Raw genomic sequence first — 20,172 nt, 5'->3', positions numbered from 1 at the left:
CATAGAAACTATGAGTGCAATTACTCACAATATATATATTTTTTCATTAGAAGAGTACACTGCTCTGCTGGTCTGAGATTATAATCATAAATACAACTTAAAAAACGGTGTAGTAGTTTTGACCCATGGGAGTGGACCCCGAAGTAAGTATTACAGTAGATTAATGGTACAAAAGTGAATCAGTTTTCTTAAATTTGTCAGACAAGCTCAATCCATGAATCCCCAGGGCTGGTAGAGCTGAAGGAACAAGAGTTGTTCAAGAAAACTCATCGAAGGTAGATGAATCAAATTATTCAGGCTGGAACAGACAATGGAAGTAAACTTTAATTGGTGGTTAATGGGGATGATACACTTTTCCTCAGAGCAGGAGAGTAATCATTGCAGCATGTTGAGTGCACACGGTTCACAATGTCTTCCTAGGATTTTTTTTAATAGTAAATGTCATTACCACACAGTGTTGTTGGCAATACTTTTTTAAAATATTCCTTTGTTTTTCTCCTCTGATGGGGAGGTGCACAGAGGAATGTTCACAAGTTCCGAGCAGGCCCAAAAAAAACGAACAGAGCAAACACTGAAAGAGGGAGGAAAGTACTGGGTCTGTGTTGACTACTGACATTTACCGCAGAAATGAGGAAGGGCACTGTGCTCCTGAGTTGTTTGTGGTTTGAGGACAATCTTCGACGATGGGGCGAAGAACGACCAAAAAATAACGGTCAAATGAAAAGGTCAAAGCCACGTCACATCAAACCTGCTGCTCCAGTTTGTGCTGTCTGGGAGGCATGGCGAAATCAATTATTTGGGTGTTTGCTAAATCGAATTGAACGATTTGTCAGCGACCATGGCATAGGTTACACTAAGCGTTCGTACAAATATCCACCACAAAAAGATGCATCTCTATAATAAAAGTTTTTTCCTTTTTTTTTTTTTTGGTTTTCTTACTTTTGGTAGCTAAATATCTTTTGAACTTCTTGTGTTAATATAATTCCATTAAGTTTTAAATATATATTCATATATATATGTACACAGGGTGACACATATACTGCGTGTGACCGTATATGCGAGTGGTCCGATAAAACGTTCCGCCGAACGTCATGCAACTTCTACGGGTTTGTAGTATTGGAGCCTTGTTTTTCTTTTTCTAAATTGGGTGTTCACTCCGCTGGTTTCAAAACTAACAACAAATATAGTTATATATGCTCATTAGGCAAAACAAAAATAAAAACAGTCAGAATGATGATGGTTATTCGCACCATGCCTTGTAAACTAGGAAGGATGAACGACAAATCAGAGCCTGTCCCCTCTAAGTAACTAAAAAAAAAAAAAAAGTTTTTAAACGTAACGGTCATTTTTCTCCGTCTCCGCGTGCGTTGCTAGCGTCCGGCGGGCCGGCTTGCATAGCTAGTGCAGGTAATCCTCAAGGGCAGCGAACGCACAGGATCCGCTCCCTGAGCGAGCCATGATGGACAGGCACTGGGAGACCTGACCCACAGCCTGGGCCAGGGGGGGCTGCTTGGGCAGGTTGTGAGTCTCTGTTGGAGAGGGGAGAGGGGGGGACACACAGAACATTAAATAACTATTGTACATCAATACCTTTATACAGAGTCCCAGGCTACCGGCCTGAGCCCCAAGGCTGCTTGGAGATGCGATGCCATGATTCAGAACACAGTGGGTGCTGGAAGTCCACTTCCTTTCCTGGTTTTCATTTCTTCTGATTACCCTGACTCACTTAGCTCTACACACTAATGTCAGGTCACTTGTTGGCAACAGTGAAACATTTTATATAGAGATGCAAGGAGTATTCAGCTGTCCTTCATGAGCATAACAGTACAGATCATGTAAATGTACACGGCCAATTCAATGATTAAACGCCAAATGTGCTAAGAAACTTACACACAGCACCTTCGGGATGAGGCAGAATGGGAGGTTTGCAGCACGAATGTGTGGCCAAAGAATCTGCAGGAACTGTACGATACTATTGAGTCAACTTGGACCAAAATCTATGGAAGGTTTCCAGCACTTTGTTGAATCCATGCTGCAAAGAAGTCAGGCTGATCAGGTGGCAAAAAGGGGGGGCTACCCAGTCCTAGACCTAATAAAGTGGCCACTGAGTGCATGTTAACTACTTCATTTCTAAATTACTATGCATATTACAACAAATTGGCCTACAATGTACCTGTAGTATACGTCTGTACTTTTACAGCCATATAATCACTTATACTAATGCTGTTACCGTGAGACTGCCTAACAACAAATCAATAACAAGGGTTAACAAATACATGTATTACATATTGACAGCTGAACTTGCGCATCTGTGATGCATCTGGGGTACATCTTATTGATATTGATATTCCATCATTCAGTAAAAAATTAATAAACAAAAACAGGATCAATGATGGCTCCTATGCCAGTCTCTGACGTAGTACATGCTGTGGAATGGTTTTGGTTGGACATTGAAAATATTTACACATCTGCTTTGAAAAGACTGATTGTGCTTTGTGCATCCAACTAAATGCTTTCCCTGGGATTCGTTTTCAAATTCTAGTCTAGTCTAGAAACTTATGTCTGATTATGCCGATTCATGCTGAATGTTAAGGTCATATTTCTCTCCCAGGAAACAGGTGTCCTTTAAATGTAATCCTTCAAATTCCATCCAGCTGAAGCATTCAATTCCCTTTTGCCCTCAGGCAGTTACACGGAGCACATTTTCTTTGACAATGTTGAGACAATTTAATAACTATGAATGAAGAGCAAACATCAGCTTGGTCTTCTAAAAAATAAACCTTAGAGCTTGTTTTCCCACCAGTAACTCATAACCCCTCATTTGTACTATAGTAATTTCTGAAAAATTCCAGCAGTAGTTGCTGACAGTCAAGAGACATTTTTTGTCAAAAGATTTTGCCAACCGTCACATGATGGTTTGATTAAACATTTTTGTTTTTTCTCCCCTGTCTCTCCCCAATTTGGCATCAGTAACTACCGCTCTGCTGCTATGGAGTCAGAAACTGTGGAGCCAGTGTTCCGCTGATGCACTCACTGGTGAGCCAGTGACCGACGGTTCAGCATATACAAGCCAGCGCGCCCTAATCGGAGGAGAGGTGTAGGTCTCCCTAGTGACAACCGACAGTTCTGGAGCACCTATTGCATTGCTGGGAAGAGCCAAAACAACGGTAACCCAAGAATCTCACCCTATCACGGAACAAGGCCAATGGTGTTCCTCCACTGAAGACTCCTGGTCATTATCTTAGCGTCTGAGCTCAGATAATCAGTCACTGGGTCTACACTTGTGGCAGGCACCTTTATGGAGTAAGCACTATGGGAATTCTCCAGCAAGCAGCTTATCTGGACTGCAAATACACCTTTTCCTCTTTTTTTTTTTTTTTTTTTTTGCTGATTCCGATTCCAGGCTTTCCATCATTTTTTTACTCTTATACAGAAACTGCCTTACCTAATATTGCACTGTTGAGGGTGGAACAGACGGGCTCTCTCTGTATGGAGTCCAGCTGATAACCAACCGGGCTGCTCCAGGGGTCTGAATAGGCCAGTAAACTAAACGCATCCTGTGGAGTCAGGGGAGAAGGCACACTGAGGTGGCTGTGGCATTGGAAAACTAAATACACATTTCACAGGACTGGCATACCGGTAAAAAAAATATTACTGAATGTCAATTTATTTATCGGTGTAATACTGTACATTTTAAATATTGTGATGCAACTACCGTATTTAGGACATTTATATTTAATATAATTTATATGTCATATTTTTAGGCATTAATAGTTGAGTAACAAAAAACATTTAATTATGCAAGAATTGCCAAGAGCACATAAATAGCGAATACAAAGCTCATTAAAAAGATAATCTGGAATATATGTAAATCTGATCAAAGAACTGAGGCTGTGCTATGTAACTTGACCGTTTTCACTTAAGGTGATTTGTGGACATAATACAAAAGTATAACCTTTTTTTATACTCTTAGTGAATGCATTAGAAAAATCATATTTATGCAATCAATACTTAAACCTTGCATGTGAGGCCAAAATAACATGCAAAATTCACCACTTCCTCAAAACAATATTTAAAAAATGTATTCCCAGAGAATGAGGTGTTCATTAACAGGGCAACATCTGCTGGCCAATCACAGGTAATACCATTGGATCAAATAATGAAATGATGCTGGGTGGATGGCAGCAGCTTCATACAGCAGTCATGCTGGAAAGCATTTTTCTGCCATTTTAATGTTTTCTCAGCTCACATAATGCAACCATCTGTATATCCATCTGTACATCATTTAAATAAATCAACTTATCAGCAACAACTATTATTATACGAATAATACTACTACATTTGTATTACCCGATGCTAACCAGCAGGGGGCAATCCACTCAGAGGAGGCTTCATTCTACTGGGCTGCCTTCCGCTGGGCATGCATTAGGGTTCTGCGATCAGTCAGTTACAAAACCAAAAACCTGCTGGCTGCTAAGCTCAGAAAGGGTACAGTGTGCAGAACCGCAAAGCTGCCAACAGGGGGCGTGAGAGCTACTCGGCACCAGATCACACATGCTGTGTGAAGCGTATCGGCGGAAGTGTGGACTGTCTAGGGCAGAGGTGGGCAATGAGGGCCTTGTCTGTTTCTGGTTTTCATGCCAGAATTAATTACTTAAACGGGACATTTATGTCATCTGACAGTTTAGCTACATGTCTTGATGAATGAACGGCAGTCAAAGACTGTTCTTGTGTCCTGTATGATATGGTTTTACTGTGATCTAATCTGAGTGAAATTAGTGTTGGCGTATACGGCCAATTAGCTCACTTAGCCAGAGTAATTGGTGGAAACAAAAACCTGCATCCACACCGGCCCTCCAGGACTGGAATTGCCCACCGCTGGTCTCAGGTGACCTCCAGGCCTGACCCGGGGCGTGGCAGCGAGACGCTAGCCGCCAGGCAGTGGGGCTCACCTTCAGCATCTTCTTGTTGGCGGAGCTCTTGCCGCACTCCCGGCGCAGGTGCTCGCTCATGCCCTGCAGGTCGCGGCCGAAGTGGATCATGCGCTCCACGGCCGCCTGGCTCCCCCCGCACAGCTGCCGTCTCGGCTGGCTGGACTCCACCTCTGCGGGGTGTCAATCAACACTCAAGCCCTGCCCCCGCTCAAAGCCCAAAGGTGTAACAGAGGCTGGCTGTGGCCACGCTCAACGACGGAGGGGGGCGCCTGGAAAGGCAGGGGGGGTGCCCGTCATACGCGGCCGCCTGTCACACCTCTGGGGGAACCTCTGACTGCATAAGCTACAGCAGCAGAACACTTAAGTGCATCTGGGGTTTTTATTTTTAGCTAGGTATATAATTCAGGTGTCCATCACGGTCAATTGTAGTTTTTTAATAAAATGGTTTTGCTGAAAGGTGAGCTTCTTTACTTTCTCCTTATCAGTCACTTCATTAGCTACCAAACACGGTGACCAAATGAAGCAGGATTACAGACTCGCATAGCTACAAAAAATGTCAGCTGCAAAAATCTATTGTTTTACCTGGACTTTTGAAGCAGACATTTTTAGTGTAGCTATGCCAGTTTGCCAAAGAGTCATAGCTAGAAATGTTGATGCATGTTCACAACAAGGTCTGTGGGCAGGGCCAATGGGTGTTATCATTTTCAAGATGTTTTCACAACATTGTCACCGTTGAGCAAGCTACCTACTGCAGCTTCAACTAATAAGCCACCAGGACAAGAACCACCCCGGAGCTCCAAGCAAGCACTGGGCACGCCCAGACCTTACCCATTTCCACATCGCATTCCTCTAGTTCTGCGTCGTGCTTGGAGCCACCGTTCAGGAAGCCGTTTGATGAGCTTGACTCCGACACCCCGTTGCTATAGTGATCCACCTCCATGTCCATGTCATTACTAGCGAGTACACCACAAGAAAAAGGCGGTGTCACCTCCCTGACACACCAAGAAATAAAGGGATAAAAATAAAAAAATAAAAATAAAAAACATTGGTGCTCTCAGCCCCAATATTACTAATGGTAAGGACAGGACACCCATAATATGCTTAGTTGGTCAAATGACAAATGTACTAGTACTCCAGTCATGTTTGTTTTTGACATGTATTGATTGCATTCAGAAAACACAGTCAATTTATAATTCATGCCTTGTGTTAGAATTAGTACACAAGAAACAGTGAATGATAAGTGATGTTTGGCACCTTCAATGCACAGAGAAGTGTGCAGTAGCAGAAGTCTGCTGTGAGTTTAATACAGCATGCTAATGATCACGTCCCCAGCAGTTCTCTGTGTTTAATGGTCTGAGCAGGTTCACCTGGTGCAGTTGTTTGCTTGCTGGCTCCTGGCACTGTTGATGCTGTTGAGCTCTGCGTTGGAGAGGTTGGGGGGTGACTGCTTGTTACAGTGGGGCGAGGGGTGGGGCTTGCTGGGGGCCACACCATTACTGCAACTGCTATCAAAACCTACAGGCAGCAGGAAGCGGGGTGTCACTCGAGAGCTCCACAAGCAGACTGCTATAAGAGCCTCTGTGTACCTACTGCTGGAGTTCTTCACAAAGAACTCAATTTAGATCTAGAGGCATTAGAATACTAATACACATTTTGAGATACAAATGAAGGGGTCAGGTGAATCTAGAACCACACCTGATGTCAAAGCATGTAAGAACATAAGAGTTGTTTTTTTGTTCTTCACTGAAGACACACATTAACCGGCTCTGTATGGCGTATGTGCGACCTGACCCAGCCGTCTCCCAACAAGAACACTCGATGAACCAGACGTAAACAGTTCCCCAGTATGACCCCAGTATGACCTAGCCATGACGCAGCTACGACCTAAAGATGACCCAGTCGTGACCCAGTCGTGACCCAGTCGTGCAGTGTGGCGGGCCTACCTGGCAGGTAGGATTGAGAGCCGCTGGGCTTGGCGGGGGAGGCCAGGCTGTGTATGCTGGCGCCGTGGCTGGGGCTGAGGGTGGGGCTGCTGAAGAGCCGGGGGCTGCCGGGGTAACTGTCCTGAGACTTGGGGCTCCGTCCCCCCAGACACCGCACCTCACTGTCCGTGCCGTTCACCATCTCAATGAATTGCCGCACCCTGTGGGGGGAGCACACTCAACCTGTACTCACCCCTGCCTCTGTGATGGATTAGTACTGTCTGCCGACCCAAGATACCAGACTCTCTGCACCCAACACTGAGCTTTGGGGCAGCAATGTGGCACAGTGATTAATGAGGTGGCTTTAAACCAAACGGTTTCAGATTCACTTCTTCGGGGAGGGAGTGCTGTTGTGACCTAGCCCAAGGAGTCTACCCTGAAATACTTCTGCAGGTATCCAGCATTGTAAAAGGACAAATGTAGGCTATGCACGTTCGGATGATAAAGGTGAAATACATAATGTAATCGTGCCGCTTTCTTGACCTGACAGAACAGTTGAAACCACTAGCAGAACTCATTAAGCAGAGCAGGAACACAGAGAACAGTCTCTGCATACTGAGCAGAGACTCTGCCCATTAGGAAAATTTTTAGATCAAGATCATTTTCCTTATCAACAGAGAAATTAAGGGGGAGAATTGGCTGAATATATGAGCTATTGGGGAAACCATGTCATGAAACATTCCCTCCAGTGCACACGGCACATTAGAGAGCTGAGATCAATCCAAGCCAGACATGGGGCTAAGAGGGGTAGACTAGATGGTTAAATTATATAAATATATTGGTTAAATTAACAGATACTTGCCAACAGGCAGACTGCAATCATGCTGGCTTGGCTTCCTGAAAGTGTCTGATCAATGATCATCAAACTTACTTTAGCATGAATAAAAGATCACGGTTTCTTTCTAGTAGGCTTGGATAAAGTTGCTGCGTCGTCTCTATAGCCTCTCCCATTCTACCCGACAGCACCAGCTTCTGGATTTCTGAAGAGGGTAAACAAAGTGGTTTATATAATGTGCAAGCTATATCTTACACATCATGTTTTTGTATATCAGCATAACATAAAAATCCTGAAAGATTCACCATACTTCCATATTAGCACATGCAATGTTTTTCTACCAAGGCTGGGATGCCCAAATGTACTTACAGGCCGATTGGACCACTGCAGTCCCAACCCTCTGTAAATTTGGGAGTATGCAGACTAGTTCACTCTCACTTCAGTTCACTCTGCAGTCTACCCGCTGACCTCGTTGTGTCGAGGTCATAATCAGTTGTACAGGCAGCCTGCAGACGCCCAGTTGACTAGATCAAGGCTGTATCTGAGAAGGGCCGGCGTGGGTGCAAGTTTCTGTTTTCTCCCGGCACCAGATTCAACTACAACTAATCATGGGCTTCAATCAAGACCTTGATCAGTAGAACCAGGTGTCTTCGTGCCGGACGAAAACAAAAACCTGCAAACCCACACTGGCCCTTCTTGGATAGGACTGGGCACCCCTGGACTACAGGATCACAATAAATAAATGAAAAATAAACCCCAGCTTACTTTGTCTGTTTTTGATTGAGGCAAGCTCTTCATGCACAGCCTGGTCCGTGGATTTGGCGAAGGCTTCGGCTGTGGCACAGTACCCATGGTGCACCAGGTACGATGCCACCATTCTGCAGGTGGACAAGAAACACTGTAAAGGTGTACCGTAACGGCTACCATTTTAAGGGTTCCACTGTGCGGAGGGTGAGAATGGCAAGGTGCTTGACTGGGCTGTATGAGGCATCCATCAGTCATTGACGTAGCAATCTGCTGTACACAATGTACGTGTGGACACTTAAAGGACTTCAAATCTCTTTGAAGGTATCAATCTGACACTCATGACACGTTTTATTAAGCCATTTTGTAGGTGAGCCCAAACAATTAAATGTATTCAACAGTCGTAAAATGATGACTATGCGTGGTATTTGGAGAATGACTACATATACATCCTTGATATTGGTACAGTAAAACAGTGGCAAAAGTATTATTAGCCATTCAGTTAATGCAACAAAGAAAGCCAATCACATGTGAAAATACACCAGTGTCCCTGCTCCTCTTACATACCCGCCAGCCTCGTTAAGCGAGAAACCCAACACCGGGCGGAGGGACTGACCTCTGGATCATGGGCTGCCACTCGCCCTCGCGCTCTCCAGTGGGGAACCTGTCGATCTGGGCTTGGATCTTGGTCCTCCACTCCCGCATGTAGTCCTCGATGTCAAACACGAACGGGTGCTGGCCGAAGTTAGCGTCCACAACCTCCCCCGGCGTTTGGAGCCCCACCGTGGGGTAGAGGTTGGGCTAGGAAGAGGTTTGAACCACGGGGGGGATACAGATCACGAGGGGGCTCTTCCACAGGCACACTCTTTTACTCGCATGGCCGCCAAAGGACATTCTGCTTAACCACAGAGAACGGCTCCAGGGTGCAATGATGTCTCCTCTTTCATTATTTACTCAATTTGGAAAGGAAATTACAACTACATACAACATAGTAGGGCTGGGCGATAGACAAAATATCATATCACGACATTTTCATATTATTGATGGTATAACAGCATTTGATTTTCTGATTAGAAATGACACAAGAAGTAAACTACTAAAGAAATATACTAAATATGAGATCATTCGAACTGCAGTAATAAATCAATTTCTATACTGGAACATGAAAAGTGAATGGTTTGAAATGTTGACTAACATGGGATAGTAAACATTAAAAACCCAAAACGTAACCTGCAAATATGCAATAAGAGACTATACAAAATATTAAAAGAAAAAGAAAAATTGGAATTACATATGGTGACCTGACGTCCTAATGGTCCGGGACATTTTTTATTTTTGGGGCCAAAAATATCATTCAGGGATTTTTAAATTCCTAAAAATGTCAGTTTTGCTCATTCGACAGACACCCAGCCACCTCTGCCACCCTTTTGAAATCCAATATATGGGGAGTGCGTGGAATAAGAATTCGAAGAAAGTGAGACAGATTCTTTTCAAGATCGGCAAGAAAGGAGGAATTGTTTAAATTCTCAATCTAAATGGCTTAAAAGAGTAGATGATGATACAGATATCATCCTCAGACATGAACAGAATGGTGAACACATTAGGAGGCAGGAAGGCGATTATTATTATAATTATTAGTTAAAAATCAGCCAATGGAATCTCCATGCAAGACCTGGGAATTCAGTCCATTTAGTGTCTCTCACACATACTGCCTGAATGAGAAATAATGAGAACAGGACCAAACTGCTGTCACACTGGTCGCCAGGGCGGAGAATGCAGACAGTGAGGAACACTAACAGTGCAGCACTTGCCGCATCTCTGAAAGATTTCATAAGAATCACTTCAACCCAGAAATACAAATGAGACACTTACCGGTAAGTCTGTAAAAGCAATACCTAGAAGACAAAGAACAAGGGAAAAAATGTCATAAAAGAATTTAGCATTGACAGAGGACTCTTTGTGTCTGGTCGCTGTCTCTGCAGGCTAGTAGGCTGCAGAAGGAAACAGCCACCGCTTTGAAGAAAAGAAACTGTCCTTGGACACATCCCATTCAGTCTATTTAAAGATAATCCCACGCAAAAAAAACACACTCGCAAGCAACGGCACACTCTGGAAACATCATCAACGGGTGGAAAATATTTCCGAGACGACACTGAAAACAGAGACCGTCGAGTGACTACATCAGAATCAAAATGGAATGCACACATTTTACCACAATCTGCGCATCGCAATTTACAACCTGTGTGAAAAATGATTTTACACTATTTCAATGGAATTCCAGTTGAGCTCTTGTAAGTAGAAAACACAGCGAGGTGTCAGTCAATATTTTTCTTTGCACATAAAAGTATCCATTTTGCAGAAACAGTTTTTCAACATGCAGTTTCACAGAAGGTACTACATACAGTTATGTTAACTCTGTACAGCCTGTATAGCAGCATGTGCTGCTTTAGTTCTCGTAGTAGCGGGTATCGTGTGTTCGATTTGCACTTTATTGTACGTCGCTGTGGATAAGAGTGTCTGCTAAATGCCTGTAATGTAATGTGTATACAGTAAAGAAGCTGTCACCTAGACTATGGCCATTCTTTGTGTAGAAGCAGGTGTTGTTAATCAGGTTGACACAGCAGCCAATGACGTCGCCCGTGGTGAACGTTGGGCCGTACGGCTGCCCGGTCCCCGAGGAGCAGAACGAGTGCCCGTCGTCACCGTGGTAACCATACGAATGTTTGTCCCAACCTGAAGAAAAATGACAAAGGCAGGTAAGCCACATATAGAGTAGAAGGTCACACTACTCCAATATCACAGAAGAAATAGCATTGGCCTTACCTGTGTATGCTGTGCTAAAGCAAACCAGTGTGGCAGTTTGCAATTCAGCTTCTGAAATCTGAATTGAACCTTGACCACCGTTTACATGACTGACGCCTAAAATGCCAATCATCATTGGAAATGTCAACCATTTTCATTTTGGACTTATTTATAAGGCAGGATGTACAGGTAACTGCCAAAGTAAAGGAAACGCCCACAATAGTACACCTCCCGATAGGGCGTTTGTTTTTTTGTTTTTATTAAACTGCCTGCTCATACCCTAGATTGGCATTTGCAGTCAACCGGATGATAAGGTGATAGGGACTTCAAAGCCAGTATCACCTTAGCCACTGTTCCTGAAACATCACCAAAGTTCAACAACCAACCCAACAACTTCCCAAGTCACTGAGATCTCCTCTTCTAGCCATGGCAGCCAAAATAAAGGGCATTTTTATACACAACCGCAAAGAGCCACACCTGAGTGGAGGCACCTGCTTTGAATATTACATTACATTACTGCCATTTAGCAGATGCTCTTATACAGAGTTACATACAACACAAGTATACTTTGTATTGTTCAATTAGTATTGCCTTTTGTTTTGGAAGTTCTGTGTCCATGCATTTGGCAAAATAGATTGCAGTGAAATTTGTTGTACAACATTTGGTCAAGTCTATTAATTTGCAATTATTTGTCATCACTTCGTGTCTATTAGGTTATAGTATTCTATTATATATTTTTTATGTATGTTACATCTGTACTAACATATACTACACATTGTATCTTTTTTTCACTACATGTTGTTTAGTGTATGTACACATCCACCAGGTACACTCAGTGAGCACTTTATTAGACTCAAGTCTTCTGCTGCTGTAGCCTGTCCACTTAGAGGTTTGCCGTTGTATGCTCTTCTGCATACTACTTTTGCAACGGGGGTATATACATTAAGAGATGTCCCTTGAAGGGAGGGGGGACACACACAAATCCTTATGAAATCGTGAAACTTGATAAAAAGGTAGCTCCAAGATTGCACTACATCAAAATGAGAACTACGGCCATTCGAAAAGCATTTTGAAAACAATATCTGCTAACGAAATCTGATGAAACCTACGGAAAAGATGAAAGTACAAAATGAAGACAGAGACTTGTGTCTTTTTGATCAAGGCTGGCCAGGCATTACTAATCAAATGCAGAGCCAGCACATACCTCACGGCTTCATAAGTAGGTGGTCAGGTGCACGAAAGGTGAGATATGTGACACACGGGTCAGGGTACTAGAACCCGGGGTGGTGCATTCAAATCCTGTGGGAGGGAAATGCCACTGTCCAAGTAAATAGCTCCAACATATTTACAGAAGGTGTAATAAGTACAATTGTGAACATGACCCCTAGATGAGGCAGTTTGCCAAGTGTACATAGATGGGGCATCAGCTGAGAATGAGTCATGGCTGCACTGGTCATCGTCTCACACTGTGAAATGCACTGGAGTTTATCAATGAGAAGTGGAATTTCAGAGGCAGCTGCTCAAGAAAAGGTCTGCCCATAAACCGACCGGTGTGTCATAAAAAAGCTCTGCTCCTTCCTGCGTCCCCTGCGGGAAATGTCATAAACACATGACCTCAGACCCAATTTCACCCTTAAAGCATGACATCAGTCCTGAGGGAGAACATACATAACTATACACACAGACAATCCAAACAAGACAGCCATACATGGACAAATGCACAAGCAGGCCCATTCGTACGTACACGAGCACACGTGAACACATGTACATGCAAAAGAGTTCAGAATCCAATGCAAAGTTACCTGGGAGTCTGTTCATGTTAACACCTTGGGCAGAGAGACCGATTCCCATATATCTGGAAGAGAAAGAGCAAGTTGTTAATTTGAATGGCTTTTGAGAAATATGAGTATCATCGTTCTGCAACAGAGCCACTTACAGCGAATATCAAGAGGATTCTCTTTGTGAGATAGCTTTCCGTCAAAAAGCCATTCAATCATTAGGTAGGTCAGGCAAAAATAAAAAGGATAGCTAAGCTAACATGCATACAGAGCCGCAACTTTCTTCTGGCGAAGACAGGGACAATGACAGCTTTCAGTGAACAAAGCAATGCGGAACATCATCCACTGTCTTCATCAGTGTCATTTAGTGATAGTAAAGGCTGATACCTAGTTGTACATGCACTTACATGTTTACACACACACACACACACACACACACACACAAAGAGTTTGGTAGACAGTTAAAAGATTTATCAGATACTTCAGAAATACAAATACCATTGCAAAAGCCATACATGAGTGGTCTGCTGGGTGTATTAAACTACCATTCAACATTGTCCCTGGGAATCATCTCATTCTTTTCACAGAAATGTTCCAGGAATTAGCTTTACATATATGAACAGGGAACAACTGAGAACAAACCTCAGCAAACTCTTCGTGAAAAGAGTTCCACCCCCTTACTAAAGCCTGAAGAATCTAGAGGGTGGGGTTAGTTCCAGAAGATTCTCTGCAGTTTTATCTAAGCGACAGGGCATGTACAGTAGATGCTGAAGAGTTTACACTGGAAGATGTTGCCACTGTGTGTCACCCCGATGGGACATTTTTTTCTCTCGTAATACTGAAGCCCCTTAGCGGCTTCTCTTCCTGAGGTCCACTTTAGAGACAACACCCCCCATTTAACCGCCGCCCCCCCCGACCATAAGACCTTCATCATCCTGGACAAAGGGCTAGCATGCTTAGTGAGGCCTTCAAAAAACATGCAGCTGGGTCTCAGTTATAGTTTAGCTTCTCCACAGCAATGAAAGCACAGGGCGGACAAATCATACATTTGTGTGCCTGTCCTCCGAGCTACAAAATAGGCCTTGACATTTAGCTACGTTTTTGACTGGTACAGTATATACAGATCATCAGTCAGTAGTGGGATAATAGTTCACAAACCTTGTTTTCAAGGCCTAGATTAATTGAAAGGAAACCACAAAAACCTGTCACTGACACTACAACCCTCCAGGAGTAGAGTTAGAAGCCCTTGACCTAAACCTTTGATTCTGAAAATAACATTGCAAACTTTCAATCTTTTTGTTTTTAAGGAAGGAAATGTACAGCAGTTTCACAAACTCGCAACACAACCAGGCAATTCTTAAGCTTTCTACTTAAATTTTCGGAACATTGTATTAAAACCAAATAAAACATGTTATGAACTGAAATCCCCCAAACTGAATTAAATGGAAGTGGCTCAATGACGTAGATTGGACGGCACTTCACTGCCTGCTCTCCACAACTGTGGAACCTGCCAAATTAATTATGCTGCTTTATTTTTCAAAGTTTGAAAAGCCGTAAGCATGAGTTCACTGTGCTACTTTAGGGTACATGGACAGGCCCCCTACCCATCTCGTCCTTTGCTGATGATTTTGACTTCAAAGTAATAGACACCGCAGGCAGCAGGGATGGGGTGTGTCGCTCGAACAGAGGCTGCGTCTTTCGGAGTCTTTCCGTGACCTGCGAGAAAAGGAAGGCGATTAGACTTGGATTTGGGTACCAAAATTTGGTTGATAAAGTGTATGGACTAAATCTTAATGTAACCCAACTATCTAGAATTGCTAGCTACCAAAGCTAATGTTATATACTAGCTAGTCAAAACACTGAAGGGAGGCCTGCCACAACCTATTATTCACCTCCTTGAACCCAACAGAATATCAGGCAGGCAAAAGAAAAATAATAAGAATAAGAAGAATAAGAATAATTTTAAATAAATTAAAATAATAATAATAGCAAAAACCTTTAAAAATGTTTGGACCCAGTATTCAAATCATCAACCAGAAAGTGAGCCCTTGGTGTGTAACTCAAACTCACACTGTACACTGATGTTTTGACAACAAAGGTTCCGTTCATTATCTAGTTTTTCTTCAAAAACTTATCTATTATTTTTCATTTTATTTTTGCTGGGAACTACTGTCTAAAGTGCATTTCCCTGACATAAATGCACAAAGTTGTATGTCTGCTGAGCAGACTTTGAAAGGTGGGGCTACCTCCTTGTCCTTGTGCCTCACATGATAAGAGGAAAATCTACAGGGGCCCATCCTACAGAGGCAATAGACACCGCCAACAACATTATTCTTCCCTTTTGAAAGGTCAGCTATAAATACCCCTACTATAAAAGGAAAATCCCGTAATGCACATGGCAACATGAGCTAAGCAGACATACAGTCTACAGAGGAAATAAAATGAAGACAAAGACAATGGCAAGTAAAAAGTGAAGAACAACCAGAAATGCAGTTAACACTTGATCTCATTACAAATTCTGCAAATTAGCATATACATGCTAACACTTTGACAGAGTACTTTCAGTGGGTGACCCTACGTGACCTCTACAGAACGGTATGCACTATGGCAGACAAAAATATTATATTTACACCATCTATGACCATAAGCTGTTACTCTTGTAGATGCCTTATGTAAGCCGTGTCATTCCGATGATTGTTTCAAGTTGGACAAGTACAGACATGTCAATGCTTCAGACTCCTTGGACCGTACATTTCTGCCCCATACCACCATAGCTGTCCCTAATACACAAAAGCACTGAAAGTGTGTTATATAGACCAAAAGCACAGCCTGTCAGGTCTGTGAAGGATCCCCATAGCTGCTTTGACCTTGTTATTTGCCCAGGGAATTATAAATCACAGGTGAGGAGTTCGGAATACAGAGATAACAAAAAATATGTGTCCCTGTGAATCCAATCTGTGTTATGTCCATATGGTACCGAATAAAAAGTGTTGTTTGCACGTGTGACAGGTCAGTATGAGCCACTGAGGGGCAGGATGTTACAAAAAAATGAAAAGCAAATAGGAGAGGGGATTAGGAATTAAATCTGCATTCTTCTTGTTGTTTCGGGCTCAATTCAGCCAAGCGGCCAGTGCCTCTGGCTTTCTCACTACATGTTAAAACAAGGGACGATGATTACAAAAGAAAAGAGAATCAATTCTCAAGGATAAAACCTCTGCATAAAAAGCCAGTGACCTAGAAAGCAAGATGCAACTGCAATTACAAATACAATCAAAGAGAGGAGTGAAATCAAGCTGGTGAGCAGAACGGTCAAAATGCAAGCAATCAAGCTAAAGAAACATCCCTGATTGCCACCAGTCATTGTTAGGTGAGTTTGAGGAGTTTTCCATATTCAAAAAGCCTTGACTGAACACACACACACACACACACACACACACACACACACAAGGGAAATCACTGGAACTAAGCAAATCCTTGCAGAAGATGTACTCACCAACTAGACTTAGACATGTGTATATTCAAAAGGGACCATTCTGTACTACAAGTACAGATCATTCTGGGATATGTTGATTATGTACACCAAGAGGCCACGGCAGGACAGCACACATCATTCCACCCACTCCGCAACACACCAGCAGAACAACCGCCACTCCCTCTCCACCCGTAGTACTCCACACAAAAACCTGTCTTATATACTTGTGCATGGGGAAGGGGGGGAAACAAGCAACCAAGTAATTTTATTTTTGATGTGAATAACACACCACTCATCTGAAATTGTCTTATTTCCCCTCAATCCAAACAAACTAGTAGCTATACTGAATCTTATTTATTTCAATTATGATTTTTGATAAGCTTTCATTTTAAAGCCACTTGTCAATCATCAGAATTCAACAGACTTGAAAATAAGGTCATGTTTATACACTCACTGAGCACTTTATTTTTTTCACTTATTGGTCTTCTGATGTAGCCTATCCACTTAGAGGTGTAACGTGTTGTGAGATGCTCTTCTGCACACCAGTGTGGTAATGTGTGGTTATCTGCATTACTGTCCCCTTCCTGTCAGGTTTTACCAGTCTGGGCTTTCCCTTCACTGAATGTTTTTTTGTTTTTTTGCACCATTCTCTGCAAACTCTAGAGATCATCCCAGGAGCAGTTTCTGAGATACTCAAACCACCCTGTCTGGCACCAATAATCATTCCACAGTCAAAGTCACTTAATCACATTTCTTCTCCATTCTGATATTTGGTCTGAAAATCAGCTGAACCACTTGACCATTTTTGCAGGCTTTTATGCATTTAGTTCCTGCAACATGATTGGCTGATTAAATATTTGCAATAACAAGCTGGTGTATGGGTCTACCTAATAAAGAGTGTACGAACACCATACACATTTTTGTATCGGTCAAGAGCACCACTTGCAAAACCAGCCAGACTAGAATTGCTGAAGCATATCAAATGAAAAAAGTATGGACCAACTTTTAAATATTTTGTAAGGCTCAAAGGGTTGGACTGTGAAATAACCAGTACATGTAATTTCATGTTTAGTGTACTAATATAATGTGTTCCAATACGCATGGGACATCTCACCATTGTATCCTTTTCGCAGGCCTGTATTATGACTCAAATCACCCTGTTATTTTAAGGCCTAGCTCGCATGGCTGCACGAAACGAGACGACGGGTCTCACTGCAGATCCAGTGATAACAGTGGTGGTTCTATCAGACCATTTCATTCACGTTAGCACGATCAATTCCAAATCTGCTAGGTAACGTTATATTGTCCTTGTGTTATTCAAGGTATTTCCAGCTGATCTTCACGTAACATTAAACAAACCCTCTGTTTATTTTGTTATCCTGACATAGCAAGTGATGCGCTTTCAATAGAGCACCATTTATATCGCTCAATATTCACTTAGGTTATGTCTAACGTCAATTTGTGCTTCTCCAGTTAGAGAAACGAAAACGTATAAATCAACGTGTTGATGTAATGTGAATGATTTCGACAGTCGCAAAAGATTTATTCGTAGCTAGTTAATGCAACACATCAGTAGCTAAGTGTTAGCTAGTAAATAACGTTACTTTAGCCAAAAACAAATGACTTCACTAACTCTGTCGTTAGCTAACTATAAGCTGGAATCCAATAACAGATGTTTTCGTAGTTGTCATGTTGCCTGTTACACGTTTATGTAACCTGTAACTAAACCTGAAAAAATGGACTGAGCGAGCAGTGCCTCTTGCTAGCTGCTGCTAGCTAGCCAATTTAGTTAGCTGCAATATGTCGTCCACCTAGTCTAGATACCCAACTATAGCTAGGAACTCGAAGCATTTTCCTAGCTAGCTGGTTAGAATACTTGTATGTGGTTTCTTTGTTATTTTAACCAGTAACGTGGTTACCTTGCTATGGGAAGCTACGTTAAACGTTTCATTTTGCAGTGAGTTAGCTAGCTAGCTAATATAGCTAACAGTTACCAGTGTGCATACTAGCTAGCTATTTAACGCTGGCTACCTAACGTTATTTTGAACGGTCGCTAACGTTAATTTAGCTAGACTAGCCATAGTGTTAGCCAACAGCTAGCTAGCTAGAGCTAGAACATTTTGTACTACAAAGCGTAACAATCTTGCCAAGCAAAGGATGGGCCAGATGCCATATAACGTTAGCCAGTTAGTTCTCTACTGAAACACATGAGCTAATTCAGCCATACAAACCAATCAGAGAAATAACTAACTTAGATGGCAGGAGACGAGTTATTGCTCATGTTCGCAATTGTATCATGACGTTAGATTTCATTAGCTAGCTAGCTAACTAACTTAGCTAATGTTAGCCTACTTAACAGAGGCCACACTCCCTTTCCTGTTGCTTTTTAAACGCTTGTAACTTAAAAATAGCGAGGTAATGTCATTCTCGATGTTCCTGTTAGGCTTGTGTTTAGAAGTAACAGTGATGGGACAAATGTCATAGCCTATTCCCTAGCTAATCGTACCTTTATAATGCACCCGAAGATTGTTCTGGGAGAGCCCGATGTAACTGAACTTGTCCTTGGGGCTCCAAGATCGGGGAAGCGGGGTTTCTTGTTCATTTACAGCTGGATAAAGACGCCTGAGTCGTTGGTTGAGCTCTTTTTCCTGCTCGTTGAGAGCCGAATCCCCATGAACCACAACCGACATTAGAAACCCACAGCCCGAGGACTGCCCGGACATGGCGATCGAACTGTTTTTATCTATAAAAATATACAATGAAATAGCAACGTTATTAACAACAGCTAGGGCGGCAACAAATGGAATGTAGTTATCTAGCAAGCAGATTAATATTGTAAACAGACGGTATTTTAAAAAGGTAAATTATCAGTAAAATACGATTAAAAGCAGACATGGGCAGATTGCTAGCTAGCGCTAGCTAGATCTTTTGTTTGTTGTCAGTACATGATCCACAAATCTGATTGGAGAGGAGCGGCTCCAGTCAACTAAAAACACACTTCTCCTGGGCTGAATCCGTGCACAGACACAACCAATCAATGCCTGAACTGCACTGTGATCCCTCTCTTCTTCCTTCACACAGAGGGTTGATATGGGTTTGAGGGAATTGTACTATGCATTACAATAATGAAAAACCATACACAAGTTAGGTATGTCAATATCTCAGGGCTTTCACCCTGCCAACCCGCATCTGTTCTGTACCACTTGCCATTGGGTGACACATGTGCTTTGGCTACCTGGCTGTCACCATGCATGTTTCCCAGATGCTGAGGTCAACATTGCTGCTCTATAAGGAGGTAAAGAGGAAGTCCCGCTGAATGGCATTTCTGTACTGTGAAGTGCTATGCTAGCTGAATTCATCATAGACGGCAACAACAACAAGTTCATATAAGCAAATGAAGCATTAAATTGTTCTACAAGGCTCCAGATCACCCACAAAATATCGCTATGCAGCTTTTCATTGCTTTTTTGTACAATTCGTAGTTACTAGAGTACGGTCAGATTTGTGTACGATAGCTTCACTAGTTCGATAGCTAGATCGCTATTGAAATATCATATATCCATAAATTAAACCCGTACTTGATTACCAAGTTGCAAAACCAAAAAATTGTGAAATGGTGCTGTGTGCAGAAAATATGTTGTACCATTAGTGAGTGACTGTGCGATTACACCTGCTGAGTGGCTAT

General features: G+C 42.5%; 1 protein-coding gene across 2 annotated transcripts; it reads right to left on the bottom strand.

Moving 5' to 3' along the window:
- Positions 1-306: 306 nt before the first annotated feature.
- LOC133136723 (ran-binding protein 9-like) lies at positions 307-19,467 on the bottom strand. 2 transcript variants are annotated; one of them, XM_061254387.1, is made up of 14 exons: positions 18,994-19,467; positions 14,620-14,731; positions 13,040-13,092; positions 11,001-11,168; positions 10,308-10,330; positions 9,052-9,236; positions 8,457-8,569; positions 7,788-7,896; positions 6,878-7,077; positions 6,302-6,449; positions 5,763-5,926; positions 4,953-5,104; positions 3,446-3,557; positions 307-1,529 (listed from the first exon to the last, which is right to left on the bottom strand). In XM_061254387.1, the coding sequence occupies exons 1-14, from the start codon at positions 19,208-19,210 to the stop codon at positions 1,399-1,401; spliced, it is 1,887 nt and encodes a 628-aa protein (XP_061110371.1). In that variant the 5' UTR covers positions 19,211-19,467; the 3' UTR covers positions 307-1,398. The 2 variants fall into 2 exon arrangements, with proteins under 2 accessions (XP_061110371.1, XP_061110372.1); XM_061254388.1 differs by having other exon boundaries at positions 5,763-5,887.
- Between the last annotated feature and the right edge of the window lie 705 nt (positions 19,468-20,172).

The sequence above is a fragment of the Conger conger genome, chromosome 9 (genome assembly GCF_963514075.1).
Source record: "Conger conger chromosome 9, fConCon1.1, whole genome shotgun sequence".
In the NCBI taxonomy this organism is placed as follows: Eukaryota; Metazoa; Chordata; class Actinopteri; order Anguilliformes; family Congridae; genus Conger; species Conger conger.
This window is presented reverse-complemented; position numbering and strand designations above follow the sequence as displayed.